The following is a 21012-nucleotide window of genomic DNA, read 5'->3' on the forward strand; positions in this document are numbered from 1 at the left end:
TTATTATTTACATAAAGTGTAGCACGCACAACCCAGTGCCTCAGCACCAATCACCCTTAGTCCAGGCCTCTTTACAATGCCTCTCTTCTCCTGACCGCCTCCACTCCTCTCCTCCGAGCTCCATCCTCTTCCTCCCGACTCCAGCCCTCGAATGGAGGGAGGCGGCCCCTTTTATACCCACCCGGATGTGCTCCAAGTGCCTCCCAATGAGTGCCTGCCGGCACTCCCCGGTGTGGCCACACTCGGAAGTGCTGAGGGCCAGGGCTCCTCAGGCATCGGGGTGCCCCCTGGCGGTGACCACAGGCCCCTATAGGGTTGAGCTTTTAAGTTCTGTTCCCGTGGTCCCCAAAGCCACCAGGGCAGTTGCCCCCTCGTGGTCTAGAGGAGGCGTAATACCTCCTCCGGTCCTTCTGGGCGTCCCAGCTGGGTACCACCCCCAGCCGCTTGCAACAGCGCTTTATGAAGTGGCGCAGGTTGTGCAATATTATAACTGTATCGCAAGTTTACAGTGAGGTAATTGTACTTATAAGTACAAACAGTTCTACAAGGAGCACTTGATGGACTGATTGAGTGCATTTATAGTTCTTGGGATGAAACTGTTTCTGAACCACGAGGTCCGTACAGGAAAGGCTCTGAAGCGTATGTCGCATGAGAGCAGTTCAAATGGGCAGCATGGCTGAAGCAGCGTGTGCTTGATGCTGTATACCGATAATTCTTTTTCCGATCAGCAGCTGTAGAGCTGTGATGCCACACTCAGATACAGTGATATAAATACTCTGAGTGGTGCAGTGAGAGTAATATGGAAAAAGATGATACGCTGTGGCAACCCCTAACGGGAGCAGCTGAAAGGAGAAGAAGGTGCAGTGAGAGTAACAACGGTAAAGCAGCTATGGTACTTGGAATAGTTTGGCCATTCCGTGGACCATTATATTGTTACAGGTTAATTACAATCAGATGCCTTAAACTAATAAACAATATGCTGTTAATTTCAGTGTATTTGATAAAGCCGTGTCAGGGATGTGGAACTAAAAAAGAAAGGGAAACCACACTGGAACAAAAACACTGCTTTGACGCTGGGTGCCGCCAGTTTGCAAAACCGAGCAGAGAATTTGTGTACGCCAGGGTTTTAGATACCGTGAATATGTGTGTGGTTTTACGCCAAGTTTAGTTTTTATACGTCGTGATGTGAGCGTGGAAACGTTCGTACACAACATTTTTGTGCATACACACCGTTTATACATGAGGCCCCAGGACTGTTAGAACAATGGTCCATGGACTGCCAAAGCAGAGATACAGTTATTAAGCCACAGAACATGAAAACATGTTTGGTAAAAACCAAAGACAGGTTTTGACCACAAGAACCTGATGCCAGCTATAATACATGGTGGTGGAAATGTTCTGGTTTGGGGCTGCTTTGCTGCATCACAGCCTGGGTAGCGGACCATCACAGAACTAATAGGAATTTTTTTTATTGTACCATAGGATGCTTGAGGATAATGTGAGCCCATCTGTCAGAAGGTTGAGGCAACCAAAGGTCAGAATGACAATAAGTCTAAACATACCAGTAAACAATAACAACAACATTTATTCATATAGCACGTTTTCATACAAATAATGTAGCTCAAAGTGCTTTACATGATGAAGAAAGAGAAAAAAGACAAAATAAGTAAGAATTAAAATTAGGACCAAGGAATGGCTGAAAGGAAAGCAAATGAGAGTCAAAGCTTGGATCTGAATCCCATTAAGATGATGGGTAGAATGGAGGTGGGGATGGGGCATTGGAAATGGGCTTCATATGCAAGACACCACTCAAACTTCACACAGCTGGAATAATTCTGCATTATAGAATGGGAAAAACTTTCTCCCAGTCGATGTTAGAGATTTCTAGACAGTTAAGAGGAAATGGCGACTTGAGGGGGCAATACTAGCTAGTACTTTTTCCACACATGCATAAGGCATATCTGATCATGTTTCACTGAATACATTATTGCTATGACAAACTTTCATTGTTTGTTTTTTTTATTCCTTCACTTGTATCTAGATAGATAGATAGATAGATAGATAGATAGATAGATAGATAGATAGATAGATAGATAGATAGATAGATAGATAGATAGATAGATAGAAATATAGATAGATAGATAGATAGATAGATACTTTATTAATCCCAGGGGGAAATTCACATACTCCAGCAGCAAAAAATATTAAATTAAAGAGTAATAAAAAATGCAGGTAAAAAACAGACAATAACTTGAATAATGTTCAACGTTTACCCCCTCTGGTGGAATTGAAGAGTCGCATAGTTTGGGGGAGGAATGATCTTCTCAGTCTGTCAGTGGAGCAGGACAGTGACAGCAGTCTGTCGCTGAAACTGCTCCTCTGTCTGGAGATGACACTGTTTAATGGATGTAGTGGATTCTCCATAATTGATAGGAGCCTGCTGAGTGCCCGTTGCTCTGCTACGGATGTCAAACCGTCCAGCTCTATGCCAACAATAGAGCCTGCCTTCCTCACCAGTTTGTCCAGGCGTGAGGCATCCTTCTTTTTAATGCTGCCTCCCCAGCACACCACTGCGTAGAAGAGGGCACTCACCACAACCATCTGATAGAACATCTGCAGCATCTTACTGCAGATGTTGAAGGATTCCAGTCTTCTAAGGAAGTACAGGCGGCTCTGTCCTTTCTTGCACAGAGAATCAGTATTGGCAGTCCAGTCCAATTTATCGTCCAGCTGCACTCCCAGGTATTTATAGGTCTGCACCCTCTGCACACAGTCACCTCTGATGATCACGGGGTCCATGAGGGGCCTGGGTCTCCTAAAATCCACCACCAGTTCCTTGGTTTTGCTGGTGTTCAGTTGTAGGTGGTTTAAGTCGCACCATTTAACAAAGTCCTTGATGAGGTTTCTATACTCCTCCTCCTGCCCACTCCTGATGCAGCCCACGATAGCAGTGTCGTCAGCAAACTTTTGCACGTGGCAGGACTCCGAGTTATATTGGAAGTCCGATGTATATAGGCTGAATAGGACCGGAGAAAGTACAGTCCCCTGCGGCGCTCCTGTGTTGCTGACCACAATGTCAGATCTGCAATTCCCGAGACGCACATACTGAGGTCTGTTTGTAAGATAGTCCACGATCCATGCCACCAGGTATGAATCTACTCCCATCTCTGTCAGCTTGTCCCTAAGGAGCAGAGGTTGGATGGTGTTGAAGGCGCTAGAGAAGTCTAGAAACATAATTCTTACAGCGCCACTGCCTCTGTCCAAGTGGGAGAGGGATCGATGTAGCATATAGATGATGGCATCTTCCGCTCCCACCTTCCCCTGGTATGCGAACTGCAGAGGGTCGAGGGCGTGTTGGACCTGTGGCCTCAGGTGGTGAAGCAGCAGCCGCTCCATGGTCTTCATCACATGTGATGTTAGAGCGACAGGCCGGAAGTCATTCAGCTCACCAGGACGTGATATCTTTGGGACTGGGGTGATGCAAGATGTTTTCCAAAGCCTCGGGACTTTCCCCTGTTCCAGGCTCAGGTTGAAGATGCGCTGTAGAGGACCCCCTAGCTCTGATGCACAGACCTTCAGCAGTCGTGGCGATACTCCATCTGGACCTGCTGCTTTGCTGGCACGAAGTTTCCTCAGCTCTCTGCTCACTTGCGCTGCTGTAATTGTGGGTGGGGATGTCTCTCCTATGTTGGTATCAGCAGAAGGATGTGTAGAGAGTGCAGTACTCCGAGGTGAGAGTGGGTTAGGGTGGTCAAACCTGTTAAAGAAGATGTTCATTTGGTTTGCTCTCTTCACGTCTCTCTCGATGGTGGTACCCCGCTTCGAGCTGCAGCCAGTGATGATCTTCATCCCATCCCACACTTCCTTCATGCTGTTGTTCTGCAACTTCTGCTCCAGCTTTCTCCTGTACTGCTCCTTCGCCGCCCTGAGCTGGACTCGGAGTTCCTTCTGCACACGCTTGAGCTCATGCTGATCACCGTCTTTAAAGGCTCTTTTCTTCTGGTTCAAAAGGCCCTTGATGTCACTTGTAATCCATGGCTTGTTGTTAGCATAGCAGCGTACAGTTCTTACTGGAACTACAATGTCCATACAGAAGTTGATGTAGTCAGTAGTGCAGTCAACAACCTCCTCAATGTTCTCACTATGTGATCCCTGCAGGATATCCCAGTCTGTAGTTCCAAAACATTGTCTCAGAGCATTCTCAGCCTCCGGGGTCCACTTCCTGAATGATCGTGTGGTTACAGGTAGGACTCTCACTTTTGGTTTGTAGTGAGGCTGAAGCAGAACCAGGTTATGATCTCCTTTCCCAAGCGCAGGCAGCGGGGTGGCACTGTATGCGTCTTTAACGTTTGCATACAGTAAATCAATAGTCTTATTTCCCCGGGTGTTGCAGTCCACATACTGGGAGAATGCAGGTAATGTTTTGTCCAGCGTCACATGGTTAAAGTCTCCAGCGATTAGCACAAGTGCCTCGGGGTGCTGCGTTTGTAACTTAGCAACAGCAGAATGGATGATGTCACTCGCTAGCTCCACGTCCGCCCGAGGAGGAATATACACGATGACAACAATGACGTGTCCAAACTCTCTGGGGAAGTAATAGGGACGCAGACTTATGGCCAACAGTTCAATGTCCCTGCAGCAAATGGAGATTTTGACTTTAACATGTCCAGAGTTACACCACCGTGTATTAACATAGAGAGCGAGTCCTCCTCCTTTGTGCTTCCCACAGGTACTTGCGTCTCTGTCCGCTCTAACTGTGCTAAACCCGGGTAGCTCCACATTAGCATCTGGGATGGTGTTAGTTAGCCACGTTTCGCAGAAACACAACAAACTGCATTCTCTGTAGGTTCTGACATTTTTCACCAGCGCAGCCAGTTCGTCGATCTTATTTGAGATTGAGTTCACATTCCCCAGAATAACAGAAGGCACCGAAGGCTTAAAACGCCACTTTCTCACAAGCCGCTTCATTTTTAGCTTAGTGCCGGCTCTGCTGCCACGATACCGCCTTCTTACCTCGTCGGGTAAATATGGAACCACACCGGCACTGGCATTTGTTCTCAGCACTCGAAGTTGAGTACTTGAATAGACGAGTCTCGGCGTGTAAAAATCCATGCCCATGTTGTAAAAGTAAGTGTGTCCAGGGAACAAATCCACATAAAATAAAGTAATAGGAGTGATCAATAAATAAAAATAGAAAAATAAAAGTAGAAAAATGCACATACATATACAGTCATACACAGAGCTGCTGAAAAGGCTGCCACTCACGGCGGCGCCGGATGTTTGAATATATCTTATCATATCTAATGATTATGTTTAAATAAAGATCAAATCTTAATATACCCACAAATGTTAAAAAAGAAAGAACGTTTTACACTTGGAGTGTACTTACTTTTGGACAAGGCTGTATGTTTGTATATATATATATATATATATATATATATATATATATATATATATATATATATACTGCTCAAAAAAATGAAAGGATCACTTTTTAATCCGAGTGTAGCATCAAGTCAATGAAACTTTTGGGCTATTGATCTGGCGAGTTAAGTAGCACAGGGGGTTGTTAATCAGTTTCAGCTGCTTTGGTGCACTAGAGGGGCAACAATGAGACAACCCTCAAAACAGGAATGAATGGTTTAACAAGTGGAGGCCATTGACATCTTTTCTGACTATTTTTTCACTCGTTTTGCATTTGGCTATGATCAGTGTCACTACTGGTAACATGAGGCGATACCTGGACCCTACAGAGCTGGCACAGGTAGTCCAACGTCTCCAGGATGGCACATCGATATGTGCCATTGCCAGAAGGTCAGCGTCTCCCAGCACAGACTCAAGGGCATGGAGGAGATTGCAGGAGACAGGCAGTTACTGTAGGAGAGCTGGACAGGGCTCCCCGTAGAAGGTCCTTAACCCATCAGCAGGACCGGTATCTGCTCCTTTGGGCATGGAGGAACAGGATGAGCACTGCCAGAGCCTACAAAATGACCTCCAACAGGCAGGCCACTGGTGTGAATGTCTCTGACCAAACAATCAGAAACAGACTTCATGAGGGTGGCCTGAGGGCCCGATGTCCTCTAGTGGGCATCGTGGAGCTCAATTGGCATTTGCCATATGCCATAGAATACCAGAATTGGCAGGTCCACCACTGGCGCCCTGTCCTTTTCACATATGAGAGTAGGTTCACCCTGAGCACATGTGACAGACGTTAAAGGGTCTGGTGAAGCCATGGAGAATGTTATGCTGCCTATAACATCGTTCAGTATGACCGGTTTGGTGGTGGGTCAGTGATGGTCTGGGGAGGCATATCCATGGAGGGATGCACAGACCTCTACAGGCTAGACAACGGTGGGCACCTTGACTGCCATTGGGTATTAGGATGAAATCATTGGACCCATTGTCAGACCCTGTGCTGGTGCAGTGGGTCCTGGGTTCCTCCTGGTACACGACAATCCACGGCCTCATATGGCGAGAGTATGCAGACAGTTCCTGGAGGATGAAGGGATTGATACCATTGACTGGCCCCCACGCTCACTCGCCTGACCCCAATCCAATAGAACACCTCTGAGACATTATGTTTCGGTCCATCTGATGCCACCAGGTTGTGCATCACTGTCCAGGAGCTCAGTGATGCCCTGCTCCAGATCTGGAAGGAGATCCCCCAGGACACCACCCGTCGTCTCATTAGGTACATGAACCATCCCCCCCCCCCCGGCCGTGTTTTGTCAGGCATGCATACAAATACGTGGGGGCCATACAAACCACTGAGTATGATTTGGAGTTGCTGCAATGAAATTTCAGGAAAATGGACTAGCCTGCCTGCCACATCATTTTTTTCCTTTGATTTTCGGGGTGTCTTTGAATTCAGCCCTCTGTAGGTTGATCATGTTCACTTCCATCAAACGATGTGGCATCCTTTCATTCCTAACACATTACCCAGTCCATATTAGTACAGACAGCCAGCAGGATTTTTTTCCCATTGAGATCTGATGTGTTTTCAAAGTGTTTCTTCAATTTTTTTGAACAGATATATATATGGCTTATGGCAGCAGACTCTGGACAAACCAGCATATTAATTCTGTTAGACCTCAGACATGACATTCTACTGTCCATAATGGAGAACACGCTGGGTATCTCTGGCACTGTCCTCCAGTGGTTCAAGTCCTATCTGCCTGATAGGCAAGAGTTTGTTAGTCTTGGCAACAGCAGATCCAGCTCAGCGCCAGTCACACAAGGAGTCCCTCAGGGCTCTGTCCTCGGCCCTCTTCTCTTCTGTATTTACATGCTTCCCCTTGGCCATATTATATGTAGTTATGGACTGGGTTATTTTTATGCAGATGATACTCAACTCTACTTCAATGTTAAAAGTGGAACTTCATCAGAGCTTTCTCAGTTCACAACCTGCCTTAGTGAAATTAAAACCTGGATGGAGCAGAACTCTTTAAAATTAAATTGTAACAAAACTGAACTCCTGCAAATTGGCACTAAAGCGCTACTTAAGAACATGAGCTCCTTTTCAGTCACTCTTGACGGTGATCTCATCAGACCTTCTTCTGATACAAGGAATCTTGGTGTCATTTTTGATTCTTATTCTGCCCACATAAACCACATTAAGAAACTTTCTTACTTTCACCTCCGTAACATATCCCGTGTTCACTCATTCCTCTCCTTTTCTAATGCTGAGAAACTTGTCCATGCTTTTATCACATCCCGCATCGATTATTGTAACTCGCTGCTGGCAGGTGCCCCTTCTAATCTTATATCACAGCTCCAGTTGATTCAAAACTCTGCTGCAAGAGTCCTTACACGAACCAGCAACAGTGAGCACATCACACCCATCCTGCTTCGCCTTCACTGGCTCCCTGTGTCTTACAGGATTGAAATATAAAATTCTCTTAATAACCTACAAAGCTTTAAATGGCCTTGCACTGGACTACATCAGTGACCTTCTAAATCACTATGCTCCTGTTCGCCTACTAAGGTCCTTTGATTCTGGTAATCTTGATGTTCCTCACACTAACCTGCACTCTATGGGTGACAGGGCCTTCAGCTCCATAGCACTCAGACTTTGGAATGACATCCCGAAATTAATTAGATCAGCTGACTCCATTCATTCTTTTAAAAAACAACTTAAAACTCATCTATTCAGGAATTCGTTTAACTTAATTTAACATTCTGCCCTTTCTATCAGTTTACCTCTCTGTCCAGATGCTCAGGATCATTTGTGTATCTGTTATATCACAAATTAGGTTTTAGTATTTTACTCTGGTTTATTGTCCTTTATCCTATTTAATGCTTTGTTATCTGTTTAATTGTTTTATTCAAGAAAACAATTGTATCTAAAGTTACGTATACCCTGCTGTTTTTTCTAAGACTCTATGAAGCACCTTGAGCATGAGAAAGGCATTATATAAATAAAATGTATTATTAATATTATTATTATTATTCATATATACAGCCACATACATTAGTATTTGGACAGTGACAAAATTTTTATAATTTAGTCTCTGTATGCCACCACAGTGGATTTGAGAATTTATAAAAATTATAGTATATATAAATATTATAAATAATATATATATATTTACAGTACACCCCCAAAATTTGCGGGGGTTACGTTGCACCCGTGAATTGTGAAAAACCACGAATTTTGGACGTGGTTAAAAAAATGCCTATTTTTATAGTTTAAACCCTAAATATGCCCCCAAAACACTTTAATTTAATTTCAAACTCAGCGTAATACATTACCTAAAAAAAAGAATGTAAAGGTAAACCCGTCTACTGCACAGTACTGTACTGCTATGTCTCCCGCAGTGCTAGAATGTAAAATTCCAATGTTACCGCTATATGTACTGTAATTCTTGCAAGCGCGTTTTCATTGCCAGAAGCCTTAGAAGGTGCAGAGCATTTTGAGGGCATCTTGGAGCTTTAAGCATTAAATTGCCACTTAGTCCTACTGCTAGTTCCTGAAATGGTGAAGACGGATTCAGGAGCACTTCTTTCTTTGCAGGATGCCCATGAATCCACTTACAGTCCTCATGTACACAGGCAGACAATGCAGATGCCAAACACGAAACAATCCAGGACAAAACGAATAAGTACAAGTAACCCAACAGAAGGCAGGCAGAGAGACAGGAACTTGAAACACAAATTACAAAAACTTTTTTTTTTTCTTTTGGTCACTGGCCCCCTTTTTAAAAGCCGCGCTGACATCCTTTGACCCCAATAGCCCCAGCACCCTCAGCAGAAAACCAATTAGAACCACTGCAGGGACTGCTTGGAGTTGCAGTTTCAAATTCTATTGGCTACTTTCACCATCCCAAGTTGTGTTTTCCTTTACAGTTGCTTCCTGTTCTCTCTACAGTGCAGTATTGCCACGAAAAAAGACATAAAAATTTTGGAGGATATTTGCAGTTTCCGCTAACAATTATTAGTTAGGTTCTAAGGAAAAATCCGCGAATGACTGAGGTAGCGAACTCTGAACCACAACTTCGCGGGGGTCTACTGTATATACAGTATATATCCATCCATCCATTCCCCAACCCGTTGAATCCGAACACAGGGTCACGGGGGTCTGCTGGAGCCAATCCCAGCCAACACAGGGCACAAGGCAGGATATATATATATATATATATATATATATATATATATATATATATATATATATATAAAATAAATTACATTGTACATGGTTGATGGTTCTGACCAGAGAGTTGTTAGTCAATTTCATTGTTATGCCTGGTAGTGTATATTTAGGGGTCAGGTGTGTGTCCTTCTATGTCTGATGTCATTTTCTCCTTGCTGACTTTGAATTCAAGGTATTGTGTCTTTGTTGTTGCATTCTGTGTGCAGTGAAAACCAAGCCGAGCAACAGCAACATACAAAGATGTGCCTCTCTGTCCTTTTTGCCGCAGTATACACTTGACCTGCCCTAAGCTAACATAACCAAAATATATACATCACATAAATTATTATTGAAATACAATAATAGTATTACATTCATAACTATATTAATACTGTAATACAACTGCTTACAATGGCGTTCTGATGCTATTCAATTCCATTTATTGTATCTCTATGAAAACTCTGTCATTAAGACTGTGCGTGGGTGTGTTTCATAAATACAGATATATATAAATTTAAATTTGATATATACAGTGCATCCGGAAAGTATTCACAGTGCATCATTTTTTCCACATTTTGTTATGTTACAGCCTTATTCCAAAATGGATTAAATTCATTTTTTTCCTCAAAATTCTACACACAACACCCCATAATGACAACGTGAAAAAAGTTTACTTGAGGTTTTTGCAAATTTATTAAAAATAAAAAAAACTGAGAAATCCCATGTACATAAGTATTCACAGCCTTTGCTCAATACTTTGTTGATGCACCTTTGGCAGCAATTACAGCCTCAAGTCTTTTTGAATATGATGTCACAAGCTTGGCACACCTATCCTTGGCCAGTTTTGCCCATTCCTCTTTGCAGCACCTCTCAAGCTCAATCAGGTTGGATGGGAAGCGTCGGTGCACAGCCATTTTAAGATCTCTCCAGAGATGTTCAATCGGATTCAAGTCTGGGCTCTGGCTGGGCCACTCAAGGACATTCACAGAGTTGTCCTGAAGCCACTCCTTTGATATCTTGGCTGTGTGCTTAGGGTCGTTGTCCTGCTGAAAGATGAACCATCGCCCCAGTCTGAGGTCAAGAGCGCTCTGGAGCAGGTTTTCATCCAGGATGTCTCTGTACATCGCTGCAGTCATCTTTCCCTTTATCCTGACTAGTCTCCCAGTCCCTGCCAGAGAAAAACATCCCCACAGCATGATGCTGCCACCACCGTGCTTCACTGTAGGGATGGTATTGGCCTGGTGATGAGCGGTGCCTGTTTTCCTCCAAACGTGACGCCTGGCATTCACACCAAAGAGTTCAATCTTTGTCTCATCAGACCAGAGAATTTTCTTTCTCATGGTCCGAGAGTCCTTCAGGTGCCTTTTGGCAAATTCCAGGTGGGCTGCCATGTGCCTTTTACTAAGGAGTGGCTTCCGTCTGGCCACTGTACCATACAGGCCTGATTGGTGGATTGCTGCAGAGATGGTTGTCCTTCTGGAAGGTTCTCCTCTCTCAACAGAGGACCTCTGGAGCTCTGACAGAGTGACCATCGGGTTCTTGGTCACCTCCCAGACTAAGGCCCTTCTCCCCCGATTGCTCAGTTTAGATAGCTGGCCAGCTCTAGGAAGAGTCCTGGTGGTTTCGAACTTATTCCACGTACGGATGATGGAGGCCACTGTGCTCATTGGGACCTTCAAAGCAGCACAAATTTTTCTGTAACCTTCCCCAGATTTGTGCCTTGAGACAATCCTGTCTCAGAGGTCTACAGACAATTCCTTTGACTTCATGCTTGGTTTGTGCTGTGACATGAACTGTCAACTGTGGGACCTTATATAGACAGGTGTGTGCCTTTCCAAATCAGGTCCAATCAACTGAATTTACCACAGGTGGACTCCAATTAAGCTGCAGAAACATCTCAAGGATGATCAGGGGAAACAGGATGCACCTGAGCTCAATTTTGAGCTTCATGGCAAAGGCTGTGAATACTTATGTACATGTGCTTTCTCAATTTTTTAATTTTTAATAAATTTACAAAAACCTCAAGTAAACTTTTTTCACATTGTCATTATGGGGTGTTGTGTGCAGAATTCTGAGGAAAAAAATGAATTTAATCCATTTTGGAATAAGGCTGTAACATAACAAAATGTGGAAAAAGTGATGCGCTGTGAATACTTTCCGAATGTACTGTATAAATAAAATATACCAGCTGTGCTGTCTGTCTAAGATGGGTTGAAATCTAAGTAATCAACATAGACCTCAGCGTTGATGTTTGCAGTGCACCATCAATTGGAATGTAATTTATAATGAATGTACTAATAAAACGTGAGAGAGGACATGCAGGTGATGGGTGTAACAGAACAAGATGTAGAGGACAGAAAGATATGGAAGAAGATGATCCGCTGTGGCAACCCCTAACGGGAGCAGCCAAAAGAAGAAGAAATACTAATAAAATGTACTGCATTTGTCATTCCAACACATGGTGCATCACAAACATTAGCACTGCTTTTACAAATCTCACACCAAATGGCGTATAACAGAGATATAGCAACCAAAGAGACACACACTCACTTTTTTTTTAAAGGTTGATATTATATGCTGTATACAGTAATACATAATTACTTATTAATTCACTGTCACCTTTATCCAAGGCACTTTGCAACATTTCAGGTACAGTTGCTACATCATTTTTTTCTTTTGCCGCTGAAGCACAGGCAGATCAATTGACCTGCTCATAGTCACACGGTGACCGTACTGAACTGGACCCCACAACCTCAGCGTGAAGTCCAAAGCTTTAACCACTACGCCATTTATAAAGCTGGATTTACTCATTGACTGGATGACTGACTAATGGAAATTCTTGACTATTTGCAGACAACTGAAGTAACGGAAAAGGAGGTTTTCACTAATGAAGCAATGTCATAGCCCTAAGGCACAGAAAAAATTGAACTACATTGAAAAGTGAATTTAATGGAGGAAAACAAATCTGAGAAAACTGTGCTACTGTTTGGCATTTAACAGTCAGAAATACTGTAGCTGTCTTAACTCCAGTCTCTGAGGACTGTGGAATAGCATAGAGACGGTCTCTGATTTACACACATACAAGTTCAACCAGACACACACTTAAATGGGACTCAGTGTGAGTGAAATGGAAGGCTAATACTAAAGTGCCAGAGAGCTAGCTGAATCGGGGATGAACTCAGCATATGCAGGCTAGAAAAGAAGAAGAGGCACATAATAAGTAAGACTTTGTGACCAGCACCCCTCCACCACCCACCTGTTCTCCCCTCCTTATTTACTACAGATTGCTTTGGGTTCCTGTAAGTCTAATCATGTTCCTCTGATGATGAGGATGATTCCTGGTAGGAGTTGAAAGCTTAGACTAAAAAAAAAGACTATTTTAAGATACATGACTCATTTGCTCCCTTTGTGGATCTCTAGCTACAAATATGCAAACCGTATCACAGACCATTTCCTCTATATATATACAGTATATATATATATATATATATCTATTATAAAAAGAAATCCTGTCCTGGAAAGCAAAAAGCAAGTCTACGATACGTGATCTTCTTGTAAGACATTTTAAAGACACGCGTGACAAAGACACGCCCTACTTACAATCTACCAAATAGGACAATAGGCAGCAAAACATTCAGTCTTGTGAAGAATTTGAGCACACACAGATCCAGGGCTCTCAGCGCATATAAAGCGTATAAGGTACGTTATAAATTAAATGTCGACATCTAAGCGAAGAAGAAAGCAGCATGGAGAAAAGAGACTCACATGCGTTGGACAGAAAAAAGAGCAAAAAAGAATAATCTAGGTGCAAATTCAGAAAATAAGGAAAGTAATTATCAGCCCGGAACAAGTGGAATTGAAAAAAAAGCACGTCCAATCCGGCTCAGAATTAAAAGGCAATGAGTAAAAGAAAGTAGAACTTCATAAAGACGTTTACAAACGTTGACGCTAAACACATGCAGAGCAGGTTAGAGACTATGAAACCAGTGAAATTAGAAAGGCTCAAAAAAAACAAAAAAAAACAGCGCTATACACATGTGGAGGAAGTTAAAGGATACGAAAGTAGGAAAATTAGAAAATATAAAAAAGAAAGTAAAGATCGCAGTAGTGCAAACAAACAAACTGCCTCATTTAACTATGCACCAGTCTAACTTTGGTTTTGCACAATAATTACTGCACTATTGCGCCTTAACACTTAATTCTACTTTATTCACATAATTGTACTTATTTATTATGTTCTACTATACTGTTATCTTTCAATCTGTGACTTTTTGTTAATCTAACTGATATTCTTCTAACTTTGCACAGTTTTTGATAAGTGGATCAGGATGCATTTCACTGTGTGTTGTCCTGTATAACTATGCATGTGACAAATGAAGAATCTTGAGAATTTCAAAAACGGAGTTTACCTGCATTTAACAGAGTTTACATGCATTTATTGGTTACTTTGTTCACGTACTGTATATATATTTATCTGTCTGCTTATTTAAAAAGCTACATTTACCCCAGGAGTCAAAAAACATTCTGTCTAGCCCTTGTACAAAAACCTAGACAAAAGCTGGGGTAATAACTTGGTAACCCCATGTACTTTTGGAACTGTGAGAGGAAAATAGCACGACTTTACAGACAGGAGTCCAATGCAGAACTCTAGTTACTTTGTTACTTTGTGAAAAAAAATTATTAACTGCTGATGATGTAGATTGTTTTGTCTGTGCTGAAATTCCAAACAGAGAAACCTATCCTGACCTCATTAAAAAGATTCAGCATATTGGGACTCACAAGATTACAAATATTGTTTTTACAGAAGTTCTGAAATAAAAGTGGAACTAATGAAATAGCAACAATTCAAAGAAAAAAAAATCTTAAAAGTGTGTATCCGGAAAACCAAACACGGGGGTTGGCAAGCGAAGCGAGCAGGGGGCGAAGCCCCCTAGTATATATAAAACATACACATAAAAAGAAACACACTAAATATATCCATTCATCTGTATTTGAAACCTGTTTAGCAAGAACAGGGATGTAATATATACTTTATGTTAGACAAACCCAAATAAATTTAATGTTTTTGGTATTCATATTTCTTTTATCAATATACCATCAAATTAATTTAAAAACACCAGGGGCCTCATTTATAACGCTGTGCGTAGAACTCACACTATAACATGGCGTAAGCACAAAAGTGGGAATGTGCGTACGCACAGAAAAATCCAGATGCAGGAATCTGTGTGTACGCAAACTTCCACGTTCTTCTGCTACATAAATCCCGATCAGCGTGAAAAGTAACGTACGTGCACACGCCTTCTGTCCCACCCCAACTTCTCCCAGAGTTACGCCTCTTTGAATATGCAAATCAATATAAATAGCCCTTAAGCTCAGCCTTCTGTGAAAAGACAATGGGAAAATATTGCACGGAAGAAGAATTTCAGCGAATACCAAGTGGAGGCAAGGAAAAATGTACTATTTGTTGGTTTAAACAGTGGTATAATCAACAAAAGGAAGTTGATCGAGTGACATACTGTCGGAGAAACTCGAAAGCTCAAGTTCACAAAGTTGCACAGTGCCCGAAATAAAAAAGTTGTCACATATCAAAGTCGGCGTGAAAAGGCGAGTCGTAGCCCACCATCTGAGTGTCATATGAAAGCTTATTAGGATACAGAGAAAAAAATAGGCACACAGTGGGAAAAAAGCATGAAATGTCAACTTTAATCTCGAAATTTCCACTTTAATCACGTAGTTTACTTTGTCATTAAAGTAGAACATCATAAACTTCATCTTAAAATAGTTTATTTTACTAGTTTCTCAAATCCCATCATAACTAAAGTAGCACATTAAATGCTTTGTTCTGTGTTTGATCTTCTATGTGCTCTGTGTGTGTGAATCACTACGTGCTTCCGTTCTTTCTCTTTCTCCGACAGGACACAGAATTCATTACATTTGTGATATTACAGCTCTTTGAATAATTAAAATACTGAGATGTATACGTGATATCTTTTTCATGATGATAGGAATGAAAGCATGTTATTAAACATGGGAACACGGTGGCGCAGTGATTGTTCATATCTCACGCAAGGGGCTTGCTGCGCCATGCGCGACCTTCGATGAAATACTTTATTACAGAAGTACTGTCTCTTTCAAACGTACTAACCTCCAATTCCTGTCCTTACTTTTCTTTCTTCAAATACCCAATCGCCACACAATCAGCACTGTAATAGACGTTAAGCCATCTGTAAGCTTAGAACGCCGATTCTTCAAAACGTTTAAGGAACATTGAAATATCTTCATAGTATATGTTTAATTATTCTCTCAATCTATCCTTCCAGTGTCACGCCAGCACCAGCAAGAATACAGCGCAAGGCAGGAGCAATCCGTGAACTAGCTTGCGCAGCGGCACCATGTCCTCACATGTTTAATTATTAACGATAGATTATTTAAATGAAGTTAAAGTTTTATCTGTATACTATAATCAACATATTTTGCTGCATTTCATCTTAAAAATTATATCGTCGTCATGTGCGCTTTATAAAGTGGCGCAAGTTGTGCAATTTTATAACTGTAGTGCAAGTTTACAGTGAGGTAATTGTACTTATAAGTACAAACAGTTCTACAAGGAACACTTGATTGAGTGTGTTTATAGTTCTTAGGATGAAACTGTTTCTGAACCGCGAGTTCCATACAGGAAAGGCTTTGAAGCGTTTTGCCGTGGCTGAGGCAGCGTGCTTGATACTGTATACCGATAATTCTCTTTCTGATCAGCTGCTGCTGTGATTCCCCACTCAGATACAGTGATAAATACTCTGAGTGGTGCAGTGAGAGTAATATGGAAAAAGATGATCCTCTGTGGCAACCCTTAACGGGAGCAGCTGAAAGAAGAAGACGATGCAGTGAGAGTTACAACGCTAAAGCAGTTATGGTATTTGGAATACTATGGCTATTCCCTGGACCATTATATTGCTACAGGTTAATTACAATCAGATGCATTACACTAATAAACAATATGCAGTTAATTTCAGTGTATTTATAAAGCCACGTCAGGAATGTGGAGCTAAGAAAGAAAGGGTGACCACACAGGAACAGTAGCACTGCTTTGAAGCTGGGTGCCGCCAGTCTGCAAAACCGAGCGGAGAAATTGCGTACACCAGGGTATGAGGTACCGTGGAAATGTGCGTGGCTTTACACCAAGTTTATGTTTTATACATCGCGATTTGAGCGTGGAAACGTTCGTACGCAAGATTTCTGTGCATACGCACCGTTTATACAGGAGGCCCCAGGACATTACTAGTGTTGCTGATGACTGTTGACTCAAATTCTGGTCAATCTGTAACAAGGACCTTCATTCTGTAAAATGATAGATTGACGTGTTTCTTCAGAAATCTGTTTCATTTTAGCCATTTTTTCAACCCAGAACTGACCTTTAATAATGCCAGTACCTTGTAACCCAATTGAACAGAATGGCAGGCTTCAGTGATGTTAATGTAGTTAGAAAAGGTTTCTCTAATAACAAATTAGCGTGTATGCAGGAATAATTAAAGATAAGCTAAAGAAGGAAGTGCACCATTAGGTCGCTGGCTACTGAAATGGGGCTTTGCAGTCAAATGTGAATAATAAAAATAAGTAATTTCAAGCAGTAATTGCCATTAGAAAAATTAGTAATGTCTTGGCTATAGGTTTAAATCAATTTAATGGTATCTTGATAAAAAATGATGAATTTTTATCAAGAATATTAAAGATTTTTGGGTTTGCCTAAAAATAAACTGGCAATATACCCCTGTTCTTGATAAATGGTTTCAAAGATAGATAGGTATATTTAATATCTGTGTGTGTTTGTGTATGAGAGTGTGTGTATTTATATTGTGGCACACAGCTGGTGGTGGTACCCAGCTGGGATGCCCAGGAGGACCCGAGGAGGGCTTGTGCCTCCTCCAGACCATGAGGGGGCGACCGCCCTGGTTGCTTTGGGGGCCACGGGTACAGAGCTTTGAAGCTCAACCCTGTAGGTGCCCGTGGTCACCGCCAGGGGGTGCCCAGATGCCTTGGCAGCCCTGGACCTCAGCACTTCCACCACACCCGGAAGTGCTGGGGAGAAGAGAAGCAGGGACACCCGGAGTGCTTCTGGGGATTTAGCCGGCACTTCCGCCACACTGGGGAGTGTCGGTGGAAGATTGCCGGGAAACATCTGGAGCACATCCGGGGGACAATAAAAGGGGCCGCCTCCCTTCATTCAAGCCTGGAGTTGGGTGAGGAGAAGGATGATGCTGGAAGGCGAGGAGTGGAGGTGGCCTGAAGAGACAAGGCAAAGAGTGTGAGACCTGGACTTTGGGGGAGTTTGGGGTTGTGTGGCACTTAAATTGTAAATAATAGACTTCTAACTACATTAATATATAAACGTGTGGTAATGATTTACATAATAATAATACATTTTATTTATATTGCACTTTATATTTTACATCATGTCTTCCTGTCTGTGTCCGGGGTTTGTTCCACAATATATATATATATATATATATATACATACATATACTAGGGGGCACAAAGGGAGAAGATGAATCATAAATCTTAATATAATATATCATTAATATTTATATATATATATATTACTTTTATTATATTCATATACATGTCGTCTTCCAGTATTCCTAGAAGCAAACTTGTTAAAGAGCGTACCTGCCAGGCTGTTATAGCACTCCAGTTTTGTGTGCTCCAAGAGCTCCCTGTCTTCATCTCTCAGTGTCTTCTCTCCAGGGGGTCTCTCGGCTGGCAGACCCTCAGCTGGCGGCCCACCCTGCAGGCTATTCAGCCCCTTTATCTCAAGCAGAGCTCTATGAAACTTGCCAATGGCTTCCTTGTACTTCTTCTCCTTGTAGCACTGGACCCCCTCTCGTTTGAAGAGGTCTGCTCTGTGCAGAAGCTCAGGGGGTCCCCGAATGTGCAGATTCCGAGGATGCCCAGCCTCGCCCCTTGCACTCTTTACGAGGCTGGATTTCATGCTGCAGGCGTCTCCGCTGCCACTGGTGAGCACGAGTTGCTTAACTTCTATGCGAAGTCCGGTCTGTCGGGCTCTTCCCAAAGTTCATGAATGCCTCCAGTTCCAGTGCTTTGTGTTCATTCTCATAAACGGCGCATTTCACTGCTGGCAGCTTCCAGAGAAGCACCGACTGCTCCACTTTTTAGACTTTAAAGCTACAAGTTGAGAATCTGGACTGCCTTAAAGTTGGTTTTACGGCGCTTCCCGTGTCTCTCGTTTGTGCAGGAGCCGCTTCATTATTGTGCGGCGCTTCTTCTTTCTGTTGCCTTCTGCCGCTCCCGGCTTCCCCAGTGCTTGTGGTCCACACCCGGCGAGCTGTGCTGATCACAGCTGGCACGTTTCCTAAACGAACGTCGGCAGTGCCCACCTTTACTCACCGTGCTGTGATGCCGTACTGGCGAGGCGCCTTTTCCGACAGAGCTTCGGAAGATATTCCCCCAGTAATGCCAGGGCGGCTCCTCCTCTTTGATGCCAGCTGCTCCGCTGCATTCATCGCATTTTCCAGAAGATGAGCTCTTCCTTCCTTCCTTGCTCTGCGTGCGGCGATCGGTTGCTGCGGGTAGCACAGCTGGACGATGGCGTTGCGTTGTCTCGTCGTCACTTTTACTGCATTGTAGCTGCGCTTCCGCACGACTGTTTTTTTAACCCATCTAACGTTTCCATTTATATTTCATATTTTTTATTATATCGCTTATCTTTAAAAGAAGCCTACCTGGAGATTTCTAGCCAACAAATGCAGCCAATTCGTAACCTGCCAGGCGGAAAGCAGTGCCGCCCATGAGGGGTCCCGGGGGTGGGATTACTGGCTGCCAATGTTAGGGGTGGGATTGGAGGGCGAGGCTTCACATACTCACCCCGCGTGGAGGAAGGTAGTGCTGATGTATTTAGTTCAAATTACCGGTGTGTTCGGATTTCGCGAAATCTAGGGGGTGTAGTAAGAAGATGGGCGTGATATGGCTGTTTTTTAAATCAAATCTAACTACACTCTTTATGGTTCTTCAAACCTCCGCCTGGGAAATAAAAGAGGACGGCTGCTGTGCCCGTCTGCGAAGCTCTCTTCCTAAAACCAAGGGGCGTTCACAACGGTGCCTGACTGTGCATTATAAATGACAGTGGAACCCCCATTGATTTATTTTCTCCAGAGTTGCTGCTGGCAGGACGTTCCTCTCCTCCATTGGCGACTCGACTGACTTTGAGTTTATTAATAGATACGGCGTACATTGTGAGGTTCCATTCGTGTCGACGAGCGCGTGTTTTACGGTCTCTTCGCTCCGATCTGCACCTTGGTGCGCGTGAACTTGAGGTCCGTGCGTGGAGCAGACGTTCATAAGCAGTTCGGTTCTGACCCCGCGAGTCTGCACTCTTAGAAACGAAGGTGCCAGAGCGATACCAGAGGGGAAGACCCCAACACACGAAGGTTCCAGAAATTACTTTTACTTATTTACATCCATAACTGGCACCATACAGTAACCAACCATGAAGAGATGATTTGTAACATACTTAATGGCTCATAACTTGAAAACGATTCCCGCTGCATACGAGCACATCGGTTTTCTTAATCTGTCAGTGTCCAGGGACCTGTCGTGTAAGCGCCTTAATGCCATCTCAGAATTGTGCGTGTACGTAATTGTCTGATTTATTCAATGGGTGTTTTAGCAGCTACATTAAACGTTTAGATAAACTGTACGTTGGCCCACCTCGAAGGCTGATGACAGGCCACTGCCACATACAGTATGTAGGACAAACGTGCAAGAAACTGGGCGTGCAAGTCCACGACCGTCCAAATGCTGTGACAATAAAAGACCCAAAATCAGTCGTGTTCAGCCACATCGACTCACCTGGGCATAAGTTTGATTGGACCGTAGGTCGAGGACAGGGGGAACCTCGAAAAGTGCAGAAGAGCTGTAGTCGTGTAACACATGCATTGGCCTGCATTCTGCTTATGTCCAGTTCAGAGATGAAACCACTAAACAGTCAATGACTCCCTCGTCCTTCCACAGGATGCCCTGTTCTCCCATTATGTCTACTTAACCCCAATGAAGATACCTGACAGGTGTTGAAGGTGCAGAAAAAAACAAAAACAAACACTTTGATGCATGCTTCTCGTTTATCTACAATATAAGATAATACACTCACCGGCCACTTTATTAGGTACACCTGCTCAACTGCTTGTTAACACAAACATCTAATTGGCCAATCACATTGCAGCAACTTAACGCATTTCAGCATGTAAACATTGTCTAAAGGACCAGCTGAAGTTCAAACCAAGCATCAGAATGAGGAAGAAAAGGGATTGAAGTGACTTCGAACGTGGCATTGGTTGTTGGTGCCAGACGGACTGCTCTGAGTAGTTCAGAAACTG

The 21012-nt window shown here is 43.0% G+C and overlaps 1 protein-coding gene across 1 annotated transcript in view; it reads right to left on the reverse strand.

Annotated features, from left to right (window-relative positions):
• LOC114666875 (tetratricopeptide repeat protein 9A) overlaps nt 1–19468 on the reverse strand; it is a 34458-nt gene extending 14990 nt beyond the window's left edge. Inside the window, exon 1 of the mRNA XM_028821909.2 lies at nt 18290–19468. Within this exon, the coding sequence (XP_028677742.1) occupies nt 18290–18611 (322 nt within the window). The 5' untranslated portion in view covers nt 18612–19468. The remainder of the gene's footprint in view (nt 1–18289) is intronic.
• Between the last annotated feature and the right edge of the window lie 1544 nt (nt 19469–21012).

The sequence above is a fragment of the Erpetoichthys calabaricus genome, chromosome 16, assembly GCF_900747795.2.
Source record: "Erpetoichthys calabaricus chromosome 16, fErpCal1.3, whole genome shotgun sequence".
Taxonomy (NCBI): domain Eukaryota; kingdom Metazoa; phylum Chordata; class Cladistia; order Polypteriformes; family Polypteridae; genus Erpetoichthys; species Erpetoichthys calabaricus.